Genomic DNA, 16,072 nt, shown 5'->3' with positions numbered 1-16,072 from the left:
CCATCCCAACTGTCACTGCTACTCAGAAACCCTGTGCCCCCACTTCTTCTCAAGAAAACCACTATCAAAACTGCCCCTGCCCCACCTGCCTACCCTACCCTGCCCTGACTCTCCAGACTCCAAGGCCAATGCCCACCACAGCGAAGGAGCCAGGGCAACTCCACCCTGTACCTGTTCATGCCAAAAGTCCTAGTGATCATGACCATCGCACACAGGCATGGTGGGAAAGGACGCCCCTGCCATCTCTTCAGAGTTGAGGCTTCTCCACAGCCCGCTGGTAAGTGGTCCTGGGAGGGGTTAGATAGGGCTCATCTCTAGTCCTTCCACAAATGACATTTGGGGCAACAACCGTGTCTCCTCCCACCAGCTCAAGGACCTGGATGTTCCCGTTGCACTTTCCGCATCCATCAGTGTGTGTGCCCACCAGTGTTCACACTCTGTCGTCCTTGCATCTTTAGAAAGCCTCCGTCATGACGTCACAGCCCCTCCCGCAGCTGCCTCCTCATTCTGTGCCCGAGACAAGGAGACTCCTCTAGCAAGTCTACAACTGTCGCTTCCTCAGCCTCTTCCCACCCTCTCTAGAACTCACTCCCATCAGCTCTGGGCTGCTGCCCTCCTGTACAGACCTTGTAAAGCCTGCCCACCACAGATCTCTCTGTCACAAATACACAAGTCAACATTCACCCCTGGCATGGCTCGTGTCTAGAGCAGCACAAGCATGCAGTAGGGGTTTGGTAACATTTACAGAGTGAACGTGTCTGGGAGGAGTGGACCATGATGCCTGAGGAGCATGATCTGTTCCCAGCCTGGGGCCAGATGCTGGGAACACAGATGTGAACAAAGCACAGCTCCTGCCTTCAAACATCATAGGCTGGGGCAGGAGGAGGAGGGCAAGATATGGGAACAAATGAATAATAGCTAAGTGTGAGAAGCACAATAATAGTCATCAAAACACGGAGAGCAGAAATAGCTCAGGGGGCGGACGTCTAATGTTACTTAAAAGAGAAGCAAAGGTACGCTCTGAGTCAGGTCTCCATAGCCTGTTAAATCCAGGAAGTACAAGTTGAAGGTTGGTGTGTGCAAAGGCACTGAGGCTCCAAGAGGGGGCGCCACTAGCAGGGAGTGGCTTCTGCCTATTCTGGGGTCTAAAAGAACCAAGCACTGTTGGAGAATATGAGAGGATGCTGTGGGATGGTCTGTATGTCAAATGTGTTGCTGATTGGTCAATGAATAAATCACTGATTGGTCAGTGGCCAGGCAGGAAGTATAGGCGGGACTAACAGAGAGGAGAATTGAGAGAACAGGAAGCTGGGAGAGAGAGACACTGCCAGCCGCCACCAGGACAAGGAAGATGTAAAGTACCGGTAAGCCACAAGCCACGTGGCAAGGTATAGATTAATAGAAATGGATTAATTTAAGCTGTAAGAACAGTTAGCAAGAAGCCTGCCACGGCCATACAGTTTGTAACCAATATAAGTCTCTGTGTTTACTTGGTTGGGTCTGACGGCTGTGGGACTGGCAGGTGAGAGAGATTTGTCCTGACTGTGGGCTAGGCAGGAAAACTCTAGCTACAAATGGCGTCCAACGTGGTGGCAAGAGTTTCCACCTAAAAACTGAGAGAAAAGATTCTAAACTGGAGCTAAAAACAGCTTCCTAATTGTCTCTCTCAAATGAGCGGCAGCTGCCGGTTTGAGCTACTGGCGGGTTCCTAGCGTGCGTGCATGCTCGACCTGCAGTATGGCGGGAATGAGGCCTCTGCAAGTGGCACATTAAGCTGTGTGGTGGATTTAGCCTTTGCTAGTACAAAACAAAACAAAAAAGAGAGGTTTCTGGGCTACATGCTGCTTGATAGAAGCATAGACCCACTATTTCTGAGAGTTGATGGCTCCCAGAGCTGGCGGAAAATGTATCACCGCCATGTTGGGAAGCTGAAGTGGGCGGAGCCAGCAGCCACAGCGCCAGCGCCATTTCAGGCTTAGAAGGCTGCAGTTTAAAGCAATAGGCTCAAGCTAATATAAAAAAAATAAGCCACGTAAAGATGGCTACCACACAGAGAATCTGGATTATGTTCTCTTTGATATTCGTAACTGAAAAAAAAATTTGATTACAAAAGCTGTTGAGTTATGCCAAAATGTACATTTTAAAGGTACCTTGACTTCAAAATTTGGATGTAAGGATATGTTGCTTTGGAAAGGAGGCTCTGCTTTTGTTTCCACAGAAAGCCAGAGGCTATGGATTTGTTCCAGATTAAGACACATCAGGTTTGACCAGCCAAGACCACCTGAAAGGTCTCCGATGACACCATGGCCCAGATGATCCAACATCCAGAATCCTTTCAAGGCAACTGGCTCAGACGATACAGCCTCACGGACTACTCCATGATCCTTAAATTTTCTTTGTATCCTCATAAGATACAGCGCCCCCCTCCAGCAGGAAGTAGTAAGAGAAGCTATGCCCAAATTCCCAAATTATATGTAATTTTACTTTGTTAAGGTTAAAAACCTTCCTTTTTGAAAAAAAAAAATGGGGGAAGTGCTGTGGGATGGTCTGTATGTCAAATGTGTTGCTGATTGGTCAATGAATAAATCACTGATTGGTCAGTGGCCAGGCAGGAAGTATAGGCGGGACTAACAGAGAGGAGAATTGAGAGAACAGGAAGCTGGGAGAGAGAGACACTGACAGCCGCCATCAGGACAAGGAAGATGTAAAATACCGGTAAGCCACAAGCCACGTGGCAAGGTATAGATTAATAGAAACGGATTAATTTAAGCTGTAAGAACAGTTAGCAAGAAGCCTGCCACGGCCATACAGTTTGTAACCAATATAAGTCTCTGTGTTTACTTGGTTGGGTCTGACGGCTGTGGGACTGGCAGGTGAGAGAGATTTGTCCTGACTGTGGGCCAGGCAGGAAAACTCTAGCTACAAGAGGACATTTAAAAGGATGGTATTACAGAAGGGAGGGGCCAGTTAGGACATCCCAGATACCACGATGGAAAACTTGAACTTGCTCTTTGAAGCAGAGTCCCTCCCTAAAGGTTATTAGCTAGACTCAACTAATGACACTCACATTCCCATGCGTCTCCTGAAGACCATGAAGGTGGATTAGAGGAAGAAACTGCTGATGTGTTCGAGTCAGAAACTCCTGACATATGATTACTGCAGGAACCAAGATAAGAAATGGTGAGGGTGTGCAGTGGTGGAGGCAGAGAGAGAGTAGGGTCAAGAGTGGTCAGAAAGAAGTGGCATTCTATCAACCACGATGGTGGGGGGAGGGGGAAGAGGGGAGGGGAAAGAGGAAGGTATAGGGAGGGAGGGAGGGAGGGAGGGAGGGAGGGAGGGAGGGAAGGCTCCATCACTTTGTGATAGTATATCACTAGTCAGGACAGAACGGGATGGATTTAGAGATGGTATGTTCAGATTCAGTATTAGTAACAGCCGTCAGGTGAGCATGGCTTGGCCCCCATCTTACAGGCTAGTGTCTCATCCGGACTACTGCAGCCACCAATAATACTCAGGCCCTCACGACCCTGGGAAGTCCTCAGGAACAAGTGTCCCCGATGCCATGAAAATGCCACAGGAAGAAAATCCACATGTGCTCCTTGGAGCTGCCTGGCCTCCAGCACTTACTGGAGAGAAGGGATATTTAGACCAGTTGTGTGTCCTGTACTGTACCTCACGCCCTCCAGCTAGGGCTGTTCTCCTACCTTGTAGGGAAGCCCTCTTAGTTAGGGTTATTATAGCTGTCATGAAACATCATGACAAAAGCCACCTGGAGAGGAGCGGGTTTGTTTGGCTTACGCTTGCACATCACTGCTCATCTTCAAAGGAAGCCAGGGTGGAAACAGGGAAGGCATCTGGAGGTAGGGGATGATGCAGAGGCCATGAAGGGGTGATGCTTACTGGCTTGCTCATCATAGCTTGCTCCTCCTGCTCTGTTATAGGACACAGGAACCACTGGCCCAGGGATAGCACCACCCCCAGTGTGTTGGGCTCTCCCCCCTCAATCACTAAGAAAATGCCCTACTGCCAGATCTTACAGAGACATTTTCTCAACTGAGGTTCCCTCCTTTCAGATGACTCTAGCAAGTTGACATTAAACCAGCCAGCCCACCCACCTGACACTTGGTTTTCTTCTCTGGAAGCTCCAGGCATGTGTATGTGAGAGGCAGACTCCACATCCTCACTATGTTTGTGTGCCTACGTGTGGATAAGATACAATGGGTGTGTCTGTGTGTGTAAGCACAGGTCCACAGAGAAAAGGGGGGTGGGCAGAGATACACAGAGAGGAGGAGACAGCAAGAAGAGGGGAGCTGAGAAAGAGGCCCAGTCCACCATGGTGATGAGAGTGCTAGGCCCCTACCAAGTGAGTCACAGGCTTGGTGGGCACAGCGGGTGACCTGTGAATTTCCAAGTGAGGAGGTGGCTGCCTTCCAGGAATCCTCTGTATTGAAGCTTCACTTCACAGATTAAGTTAATTTGTCTGACATGGTTAATCCTAGGACTTGGAAGTCTGAGACAGGAGAATTAATTTGATGCTAATTATATGGGCAAGATCATGTCTCAGTGTTTTGTAATTTACACTTACTTATTTATGAATGTATACATCTGTGTATGTGTGTGGGTGTTTGTAGTGGTTTGGATGGGAACGGCTCCTATAGGTTCATAGATTTAAATGCTTGGTTCCCAGTTGGTGACTTATTAGAAAGGATTAGGTGGTATGGCCTTGTTGGAGGAGGTGTGTCACTGAGGGGTGGGGTGGGCTTTGAGGTTTCCAAAGTCCACACCAGACCCAGTATCCCTCTCTCTGCTTCCTGCTTGTGGCTCAAATGTGAGCTCTCAGCTACTGCTCCAGCACCATGCCTGCCTGCCTGCTGCCACCCTCCCCACCATGATGGTCATAAACTCACCCTCTAAAATGGTAAGCAAGACCCCCAGTTCATGCTTTCTTTTATAAATTGCCTTGGCCGTGGTGTCTCTTCATAGTAATAGCACGGTGACTAAGACCATGTGGAGGTCAGATGACAACTTGCGGGCGTCCGTTCTCTCTCCACCACATAGAAAGCCATGTCTTTAAAAACAAAAGTCTCCAAGGTGGCCTCTCAAGTGACAAAAATCAAGTCACCAGTTCTCCTAGTGACCAACTCATAAAGCTGCATCCCCCAAATGCCCATTGGTTGGATGACTTTTTAAGCTTCCTATCTAGGTCTTCCGTTTCCTCATCATCTTGCTCCGTCCTCTCATGGCCTCTGGACTTCCCTGTCCATGTGCACATAAATCAGGAGAGGGAAACAAAGGCAGGGGAGGCTGAGGCCAGGGGAGACATCAGTCATCTTCACTCACATCTGTAAGGCAAACGGGGCTGAGCCACACACAGCAGACCACCAAGGACCATTGGGGAGAATGGTTGGGCTGTCCCAAGCCACGACATCAGGACTCGGGCCGCTTCACTGAGGCTGGAGGCACCAGAGAGGGCTTCAACCACAGAGGTCAGAGCTAGTGGAATGGCTGCAGGTGACCAGCACATGCCCTGTACACTCCTGTGGTTCTGCACACAGTGAACTATTGGCTCCTTCAGCTGCCCAGCCCTGCAGCCCAAACTCTGGAAGCCACCACAAACCCACCTAGGACTTTCTAACTCCGAGGAGCCCCGGCTTCTTTCACCTCTCCCGCTGACACTTTCTCCCCACAATACTTCCTCTAGTATGGTACCTTTCAGCCCAGAAATCTGGAGGGAGAAGGTTCTCTCATAGATAAGGTTTTTCTATTACTGGAGCCAAGAGCCTGCTCCTGGGCACACAGCCATGGCAGAAGACTGTGCCTGGCTTATCATTGGGCCTCATGCCAGCCCATTTCTCCTTGGGCCAATGGGAGCTAGAACCAGAGTGATGGACATCCATCCTAGGCAAGGATGAGATGGAAAGCTTAGGGAGTCTGTACCATCAGATAATGCTGGGACACCTCCAGTCTACAGATGAAATCCTTACAGAACAGAAGTCCCAAGACAGCAGACCCAGGCCTGAACCTCCCAAAGCACAGACATCCCCAAAGAAGAACTCGGTTGCTACCTTCTTCCTATACAAGCACATAAAAGCAGATGGGCCAGGCTTATGCTGTGTGTACCCTGCCCCCAGCCTCAGACTATCTCCAGTCCTTCTCTATCTCCCCCCTCCATCCTTTCATGAATATCCCAGTGAAACAGTTCTCATCATCCTGCCTGATTATCCCTGCTAGGCTCACTGTGGCTTCAGCACTGGATCCTGTCCTTCCCAGATTTCAGAGGAGGAAGCTTTAGCTCACAAAGTTTCACTTACAGGTCCAGGTCAAACAATCTGCAAGTGGAGAGTCCCATGTAACCATTTCATTAGCAAAGGCTAACTTGGTGAGTCTCCAAGTCAACTTCTCCCTGTGTCCTCCAATCACTGTTCCAACTGGCCATGGGACAGTGTCTTATATAAATGTGTTTATGAACTGTAGGGCCACAGTTCATACTGGGCCTGCCAATTACAAAGAATCCCTCAGCTCAAAAATAGTAAGTGTGCTCTCTTTCCGCCATCTTTCCGTGCCGGCACCATGTCGCGCGTGAATGTCCTGGCTGATGCTCTCAAGAGCATCAACAATGCTGAGAAGAGAGGCAAACGCCAGGTCCTCATCAGGCCCTGCTCCAAAGTCATCGTTAGGTTCCTAACTGTGATGATGAAGCATGGTTGCATTGGTGAGTTTGAAATCATCGACAACCACAGAGCTGGGAAAATCGCTGTGAACCTCCCAGGCAGGTTGAACAAGTGTGGGGTGATAAGCCCTAGGTTTGATGTGCAACTCAAAGACCTAGAAAAATGGCAGAACAATCTGTTCCCATCCCGTCAGTTTGGCTTCATTGTACTGACAACCTCAGCTGGCATCATGGACCATGAAGAAGCAAGACGAAAACACACAGGAGGAAAAATCCTGGGATTCTTTTTCTAGAGATGTAAAACACATTAATAAAAAGCCTCCATGGACCAAAAAAAAAAAAATAGTAAGTGCATTGTGTTTACAGACACACTCACTAAGATCTTTAATTGAAAGGTCTAACAATGAAAGGCCATGACCTGACCCTTCTCATGGGGAATCCAGAAAAAACCTGGTCCCCTCACTAACAGCCTCCTGAAGAGGGAGAGGAGCAGCCTCACGCCAACTCCACATCTGCCTTACCCAGGTCCCCTGAGGCACACAGACAGGGGAGCTTAACAGGCCTTTGAAGAACCCACAGTGAGGACCTGAGTCACAGTTATGGGCCTCAGGCAGCACTAAGATGCTGCTATTCCTGCAGCCTGCACAAAGGCAATGTGGGAGCCTGCAGGGCTGGCTGGACAAAGGGAAGGGCATTCTAGGATGTGTCCTTGGGTGAGGGGACCAGCCAATGAACCCATGAAAAGAATTTCCAGCAATGAAGGACACCAGAGAAAACCACTGGAGGTACCAGGCCAAGAGGCTGATGAGAATAACCTCAACTATCCCTCTCCTTCATGTCAACCAACTGATGAGTGGTAGAGAGACTAAGGTGACCGAAGGGCTACCCGGAGTCCTGCTTAAGCAAATGTGACAATAACATTCTTTGCAAAGAGAGAGACTCTGGGGCTCCATACTGACTATGTCTCAATGTAATTAGAACTATGGTCTGTTGGCCACAGAGGTCAAGATGTGGTAATAACCATTTGCAATGGATTCAGGAGAAAATTAGGAAGGGAACTTGTGTCCATAGACATGTGAAGATTTTGGTGAACTAGAGCCATCCATCCTTCCTTCCTCGAACATGACCACACTGGACATCTGGTAGAAAGCGTGCATGTTGGGCTAGAGAGACGGCTCAGCCATTAAAGGCTAGGTTCACAGCCAAAAATATAAGAGAGTGTGCATGTCCTCAGAGTCAAAAAAGAGAAACATGGCCTGAGAATGTGTCCTAATGGCAGAGCAGTTGCCTAGAATGTGTGAAGCTCTGGCTTTATTCCTAGCACCGAGAAACAGAAACATGCACATGAACACACACACACACACACACACACACACACACACACACACACACACACACATACACACACACTCATATTCTCTCTCTCTCTCTCTCTCTCTCTCTCTCTCTCTCTCTCTCTCTCTCTCTCTCTCTTTTTCTCCCTCCCTCCCCATCAGGCCATTTCAGTGCACTATTATGGACTCTAGGAACCAGGTAAGAGAACCTTTGAATCAGCAGTTTCATGTGCACTGGGGTCATTAAGTAATGACAAGAGTGAATTACTAATGATACTTTTCTGGTTGACTTCCTTGCATAATTCTTCTCTGTCTCCTTTACTAGTTTATAAGCCCTGCCTCATGTGAGCTCCCACAGCCTAGAACCCAGCCTGGCATTTAGAAGGCACACAGTGAATACTTAGAGGGTATATATAGATTGGCAGCCTTTCGCTTCTGCGTTTAAAAGTTGCTGGCACAAGTCAGGTGCAAATGAGGGTACCAGTAAAGGGCTTCGCTCAGTCATTTCTGTCTCTCTACACTGGCCCACGACATCCGTTCTCCACAGTCAGGTATTCAGCCTTCCCAATGGTTGTGGGGTGAGACAGAATTCCAGGGTCTGTGGGCATTTCCAAGAAACCTTGCCCTGAGGATGCCACCCACTGGCCCTAGAAAGCAGGCATGAAAACCTCTGTACCCGATGCAGGGGGAGATTCTGGGCCATGGAGCCATGAGGCAGCAGTGGAGGAGCCTCCACACTGCTCCCTATTGATTGCCACAAATGAATTTCTTTGTGGAAAAGAACAAACTGCACCATAGTGAGACCAGCCAAGGCCAGGCCAGTGCAGCAGCCTGGTGTCTGGGGCATGCTAATTACTGTGCTGTCTGAGTCCATCTGATGGACTTCTCCCTACCACTGTTCCATAACCAACACACTAATCTGTCCTCCACCTGATGGCTTCCAAGCAGGCCAGAGACTTACTAATCAACTCTAATGCAGACGGGTGATAAAGGAAGAAAACTGTAATGTGGAGATTAAAAGCCGTGATGTCAGCGTTGAGAAGATCGCAATTCACTTAGCGTCCTTTGTAGCCCATGTCAAGGACTATTAGCTGAATTGCTTATTGCATTTGGGGCTCCTGCTTACAACCTAATCCTGACTGCTCCACCCCGTCTCTCTCCAGTGTGTGACAGGAATTCTTCATGCTGGCATGGCTCCCATATGTGATGGATGTTACAAACACAGATCCTCTAATGAGCCTTTGGAAGCTGCAAGGGATAGGCAGTTGTCTGGGTGAACCCGAGCATGATGGTGTTTCTGTGGTACAGAAACAGAGGCCCTGTGGAAGACAGTGTGGTACTGGGAAATGGCAGTGGAATTTGTTTAACAGTTTTATTAAGGTGTAATGGACATGGCAAATTGCATTTTTAACATATGAATGGCTACAATCAAGAGAGTGAACATACTCATCACACAGTTTTCTTGTGTCCATGTTTTTTCCCTTCTGTCCCACCTTGTCCCCAACCCAGATCCCTAAGCAAGCACTGATCTCCAATCTATCGCTATAAATTTCTTACATAGCTATGCTATTCTAGAGTTTTCTATAAGTGCAGTGTGTACTCTTAGGCTATTTGCTTTCTCTCCTAATTATTCTGAAAACGACCCATGTTGCTCCTTGTACTAGTAACTGATTCCATCTTATCGTTGAGTGGTATTCCATCTCAAACATATGCTCAATTCATTTACCCATTCACTTGTTCCTGGACATTTCAGCTTCAGGTTTGGAAATATTACAAGTTAAGCTATTGCATGCATCTTTGTGTGGATTGTGCTTGCATTCCTCCTGAGTAAATACCTGGGAGTTGAATGACTCATGTGGCAGGTGTATGTTTAACTTTTCAAGAAAGTGACAAACTGTTCTCCAAAGTGGTGGTGTCATTTTACAAATCAACAGCACAATGTGAGGTTGCTCCATAGCTGCTCCACAGTTACTTCACAGTTGCTCTGTGCCTCATGGACTTGACATGGCCATTATTTTTATTATTATTATTTTAGCAATTTGAGGAGCTATACAGTAGTATTTCATTGTAGTGTTAATTTTGTACCAATAGTAATAATAATGTACATCTTTTTATGCAATCCTTTGTCATCCATATATCCATCCTTTGGGGTATACTATTTCTTCAAATGTTCTGCTCAGTTTTTTTCATTGTGTTATTAATGAATCTTAAGAGTTACTAATATGTGCCACATCCTCTATTATATATGTGATCTGTAAATATTTTCCCTCTTCTTACACTCTTTAGTTATCTTCCAGTGAACAAGTTGAAGCTCCTAAGTGTAATGAATCTAGTTTGTCAATTTCATTTTTCTTTCATGTACTGTGCGTTTGGTGTTGAGCTGACAAGACTTGCCTAGCCAAAGATCGAAACCGGTGTCTTCTGTTCTCCCCTGGTCGTTTCATGGTCCGAGTTTGCACTGGTGTGTGCGGGCTACTGAGGTGCACTTCCCTGCACACAGATACTCAGTTGCTTTGGCTTCTCTCTTCACTGAACTGCCTTTGCAAATTGGCTGCGAATCAATTGTCCACATAAGAGGGAGTTGATTGTTGCACTGTCTATTCTGTTCCAGCCATTCTTTATCTGTGCTTATACCAGAGCACTTTGGTTATTGTAGGATTTTAATGTTCCGGAGCTACATAGCATTAGCCCTTTTTATTCTTCTTTTTCAAAATAGTCTTGACTATTCTAAGTGCTTCACATTTTTGCACGAATTTTAAAGACAGCTTGTCAATTTCTACCCCTTAAAACATATGCTGGGATTTCACTGGGATCGCATTGAATCTAGAAATTAGTTTGGGGTACAGATGGCATTTAAATAGTAATAAGTCTTTCAGTCTGTGAACACAGTGTGCCTCTCCATTTGGGCATCTTCAATTTCAGCTTTGTTTTATAGTTTTGTATGTGTCCGGCTCTCGATTTTTGTCTAACCTATCACTAGATAGTTCAGACTTTTATGCTACTGTAAATCGTATTCCTTATTTGACATGTCTTTATATACTCCCACAATTTATTTCTGCATATTAATTTCTACACTGCAATGTTTTTAAATTCACTTGTTAATCCCAATAGTTTTTTATAGATCCCATTGAACTTCAAGATCTATGACCATATGTTCACGAAAGGTTTTAGTTTTCTAAGTTTTCTGCAATTTAGTTCTTTTTCTTACTTGATTTCACTGCAAAAAAATTATATAAGATGTTCAAAGATGTAGTAAGAGTAATCACACTCTCAAGTTCCTGCTCCTGAAGGGAAGATACTCAATCCATCCGCACTATATGTGGTACTAGCTCTGGGTTATTCAAGCACACTCTTGGCCTGGTTGACGAGTCTCCATCCCCCTATATATCTTTTCCTCTGAGATCTGGGTCTTTTCGAATGTGTTTTGCTACAACATAACCATGAGTGTTTTCTTTAGAAATATGCTGCCATGATACATCACAGGATTTGATTTTTAACATCAAACCATCCTTGCATCCCTGGACCAAGTCAGCTTTGTCCTGTTTAGATACTATCACTGATGTTTTGTTGATGATTTTCTGTGCACATACTTATGAAGGAGACCAGTCTAGGCTTTTTTAAATATTTTGGTCCATTTCACTATTGGGATGACACTGGTCTCACGAGAATCTTTGGGGAAGTATTCTCCTCTGTTCTGTTTTCTGGAGGAGGTGTATGATGTCAGTAATACTTGTTCCTTAAATATATGCCAGAGGTCAACAGTAAACTCATCTGGTTCTGAGGTTTTCTTCAGGTATTTTAAGCTACATGTCCAGTTTCTATAACAGTAATATGACTACTCAAGCTTTCTATTTCTTATTTAGTATGTTTTCCCAATTTATGACCTTCCAGGAACTGCCAATTTCAAATTAGTTGTCAGAGCACTTAGCATGCCAGTTTTCATAGTATCCCTTTCTTAGGGTTTTAATGTCTTTGACATCTACAGAGGTGCCAACACTCTCCTCTCTTACTGTAGAGCTTTATGTCTTCTCTGGGGATTATTATTGATTGGTAGGTGGATGGGTGGATGGTTTTATTTCTCCTAATTCATTGGCCTAGTGACTTAGTAATTTTATCTTCATGAACAGCAGCTTCGGGCTCCATTTCTTTTTTATATTTTTTTCTGTTTTCTATTTTATTGTTTCCACCCTGCTCCTTTTTAATTTGGATTCCATTTTATCTATTTTTATAGCTTCTTGGGTGGATGAAGGTTTGAGAAGCTTCTGCTTTTCTAAGTGAGAATGCAACCTGATGCCACAGAACCATCAGCTTCTGCCTTCCTTGCCAGGTGTTCTTAGTATAGCTCAATAATTTATCTGAGCTCAGCTTCCCCATCTGAAAAATGGGGCCAAAAGAACTTCTTTAAAGATTGTTAGGACAATTTAACAAGATCCATTTCTAAATATTAAGCTCAATACTGGTATACATCAATAGCTTAATAAGGGCCTCTCCCTATCTTTACAAACAGCAATTACCCCATCTCTGAGTGACATCCCAGGGCATGAAATGAGCACCCCACAAACACAGAATATAGAGGTTCATGAAGCCATGAATAGATTTGATTGACTTATTCAGAGGAATGTAAACTTAGTTGTGGGGGACCAATCTCTAAACAGACCCACCTATTTGGGTGGGTTAGCTTTAAATGCACAAGCAGAGGATACAGGCTTGGTGAACATCTCAGAGCATCATCAAGTCCCTCTTAGCATTTGATTCTTCCATGAACAAGGCCTCAGAGAACACAGATCCATGAGGGTTACTATAGGGAAAGTATGGCTTTGGTGTCTGGGAGATCTGGGAGATACTGAATAGCATGCTTACTCAGTAACTCAGGGAAGTTAATGGACCTTGCTGAGACTTCACTATTGGCACAATGGAGTGATTCTGTGTGCTGGGCTAGGTCCTCTTTACATGCTAGGTGCTCCCTCACAGTGCCAGTTCTTCCAACTCTCAGAGAAGACTGCGATGTGGATGCCCATAGGCAACCCAGGATGGAGTGATTCAGTACATACCCCAACTTCACATTCACTAGAAAGACTCAACAGATTTGAAATCAAATAGGCTGTACCAGAACCCCAGGGCTTAACTACCACCCACTGTTACAAAGTGTGTCCACCCAGGGTCTGGTGATAACCAACAAATGCACTCAAGGGGCCGGCCAAGCACTAAACTAGACCAGGAAATGTGAGGTTCCCCAGGAACAGCCAGGATGCTGGAATCCACAAGAGAAGAAAGAATATTCCTGGCAGCTGTGCAGTGCTGGGGCCATGCTTAGGGCTGCCCTAGTTCCAGCAGAGGTATTTATAGTGCAGGATGCATCAAGCCCGTTCAGCTAAGCTGAGCCTGAAGCTGATTTGCACACAGAATTGGCCATTATCGGTTCATTTCCATACAGCAGCTCCAGGGGAGGAATAATTCAAGAAGCCCCCACCACGCAGCTCCTGAGGAGCATCTTGTCACAGCTGCTATATAAGACACGTGGCTGGAGATGTCAGAGCCTAGACGATTACCCAGTCATCCTAACTGCTAGAAGGCAAATGAGCCCCACCCAGAGGGACAGCCACACCCAAGGCCCAGTGGTTGGTTGGCAGAACAGTGAGACAGGCTAGGTAGGTAGAGACTCCAGGACTCTAGGCCCTGCCCACCCTTTGCAGACCCTAGAAGAGAAAACCATCAATAAGCAGTGATGAATGGCATATACATACCAAGTGACAAGTCAAACAAAGTAAACGGAAGACTGAGTGTGTGCGACCGACCCCTACAGGTGTTAGAGCAAATGGGGGATTCATTTCTTGCTGCACAGATAGAAGGATAACTCAGTGGCACCTAGACAGAAAACAGAAAAGGCCGCCTGAATCCAAACCCTGCTCCAGCCCCGACACCAAGCGGAGGCCCCTCATGGAGGGCAGGGGCAGACAGAGGGCCTCACACAGGTAGAATGTCTGTTCTGTTGTACCGATCTCCATCCTTAGGTTCACAAGGACTCAGTCACTACCCCTGGGGTGGAACCAGTTCCCTGATCCCAAAAGCAACCCACATGGAAAATGAACGCTGCAGCCCACTAAGAGAGCCCTGCCAGGCCTGGCCTGCCTCACCTCCCACCCTGCCAAGCTGCCCATGCTACCGCCCTGCTACCTAAGCCATGGGTTCATTTTCCCAGACATGATTCCTGAAAGAAACCAAAGCTGAGACTGCCAGAGGGTTGGGAACAGTGGGGACGAGCAAATAAAGTAGTCCTTTGGCTCGTGGGGCACTAGCAGGCTAGTCGAACTAACCTGTGGCTGTGGGACACATATTCACTATGCCCACCATCTGTCACACGCAACTACCAACTCTGTGTTGAAAGAAAAAAAAAAAACAATAGCAACACTCAACCCAAGTGTGCTAGACACAGCATGGGTCTCATTTAACTCCCTGACCTTGCTGTGGGTCTGTGCCCTGTGCAGGAGTCCAGGAAAAGCTGAGGCAGGGCTCTGTGGTGCAGCCTGGCTTTGTAGTCAGGGTCCCTGAGTACAAAAACAAGATCTGAGGCGCAAGGGAGTCCCAAGTAGACCACAGGTCCCAGCCCTATCCTACAGGTTTACAGGGCACATGATACCCCCCCACACCTCCTTGCCCCACATGAGCCTGGCTAATGGTAGAGCATGTGAAGAACTTCACCCTGGGCTGCCCTTGGCCATCCAGTTATCTGTGTCAGCTTAGAAGGAAGGAGGCAAATTTATTGATCTTTCTTGGTGATTGTTAGCAAGATTCATAGCTGGCCACAGAGTACATTCATCTGTGCCTCTGAATTTAATTACCACAGGCACCTGAAGTGTGTGGGTATACATAGGTGTGTGTGTATGTGTGTGTGTGTGTATGTGTATGTGTGTGTGCGTGTATGTATATTCATATATATGTGCTCCTACATATATGAAAATGTATGTGTGTGCATGCACATGAGTATATATGTGCTCCTACATATATGAAAACGTGTGTGTGTGTGTGTGTGTGTGTGTGTGTGTGTGTGTGTGTGTGTGTTCCCCAGACCTGTGGACATCTTACTTCCCCTATGCCCAGCCCATCTGTTTCCTCACATAATGGCTTCTGCTGAGGACTGTATGTGCAAGGCCCAACATTCAGTGCCAGGATTTCAAAGTCAAGAGCACAAGATTTATGCCCTACAAGAGATTTATGCTCAGAGGGATTTATGTATGTGTGTGTATACATACTATATATACATATTTGGTGATTATGGGCCAGTGACTTGGTATTAGACACACAGAGGGCTGTGGAGCCCAGAAGAAAGACAGTCTGTCTGGCGGGGAACTGGAAGTAGAGAAGGCTTCCAAACAAGGAATCTTGATGACAGGAACAGCTATCAGACAGTAATGCACTGGGTGAGGGCAAAGCAGGAGCTGGAAGGTAAGTCCTTGGGAGTGGGGGTCTCAGCTAGCATGCCCTACATCTATCCCCTAGCTTCCCCTGTAAAATGCTGACTTTTTTGCTCCAAGAAAGAGAAAACTAAACTCCCCACCCTAGACTCCGCAATCCTCCAGTAACAACCACCAGTGTGAAGCGAGAGAGAGCACGCGAAGAGGAGAGAGGCCACGCACTCCACTGTCACTCAAAATGGCCACGACTGTGGCTGGGTCTTCTTCATGCTGCCAGCCCCTCGAGGTGGCCCTTCTATGAGGCTCCAGCTCTCACCACGTGGTCCTGGCTCTAGGACAGTTTCCATTCATCCCTCCAACACAGAGGTGTCGGTACCAGCCTGGAGTTAGCCTGGGTGCTTCCACCTCCGCTGTGCTGATATCTGTCAGGATTCGCATGTTAAATCTTTTCCTCTGAGTGATGGAATAGATGTTGTTTCCATGCCTGAGCCCCAGCTAACACGCCAGCATCACTGGAACACAGGAGTGATGAGAAAAGAGGCGGGAAGAGTAAGGAACAGACCTAAGGCCCACGTGGGATACACAAAGCGGCCTGAACTTCTGGAGGAAGGGCCACTGGAAGGTGTAAGCAGGGCAAAGAGTTTAAGGAAAGAGAG

At 46.8% G+C, this 16,072-nt stretch overlaps 2 protein-coding genes across 4 annotated transcripts in view; one reads left to right on the top strand and one right to left on the bottom strand.

Annotated features, from left to right (window-relative positions):
• The window catches only part of Grid1 (glutamate ionotropic receptor delta type subunit 1), a 727,989-nt gene that overhangs the window by 559,962 nt on the left and 151,955 nt on the right, over positions 1–16,072 (bottom strand). The window lies entirely within an intron of this gene.
• Positions 6,214–6,980, top strand: LOC128107713 (40S ribosomal protein S15a-like). Its single transcript, XM_052733988.1, has one exon. The coding sequence runs from the start codon at positions 6,571–6,573 to the stop codon at positions 6,961–6,963; it is 393 nt and encodes a 130-aa protein (XP_052589948.1). The 5' UTR covers positions 6,214–6,570; the 3' UTR covers positions 6,964–6,980.

Source organism: Peromyscus californicus, unplaced genomic scaffold, assembly GCF_007827085.1.
Source record: "Peromyscus californicus insignis strain IS unplaced genomic scaffold, ASM782708v3 Scaffold_12__1_contigs__length_115047231, whole genome shotgun sequence".
In the NCBI taxonomy this organism is placed as follows: Eukaryota; Metazoa; Chordata; class Mammalia; order Rodentia; family Cricetidae; genus Peromyscus; species Peromyscus californicus.
Note: the sequence above shows the minus strand (reverse complement) of the source record. Positions and strands in the feature narration are given on the sequence as shown.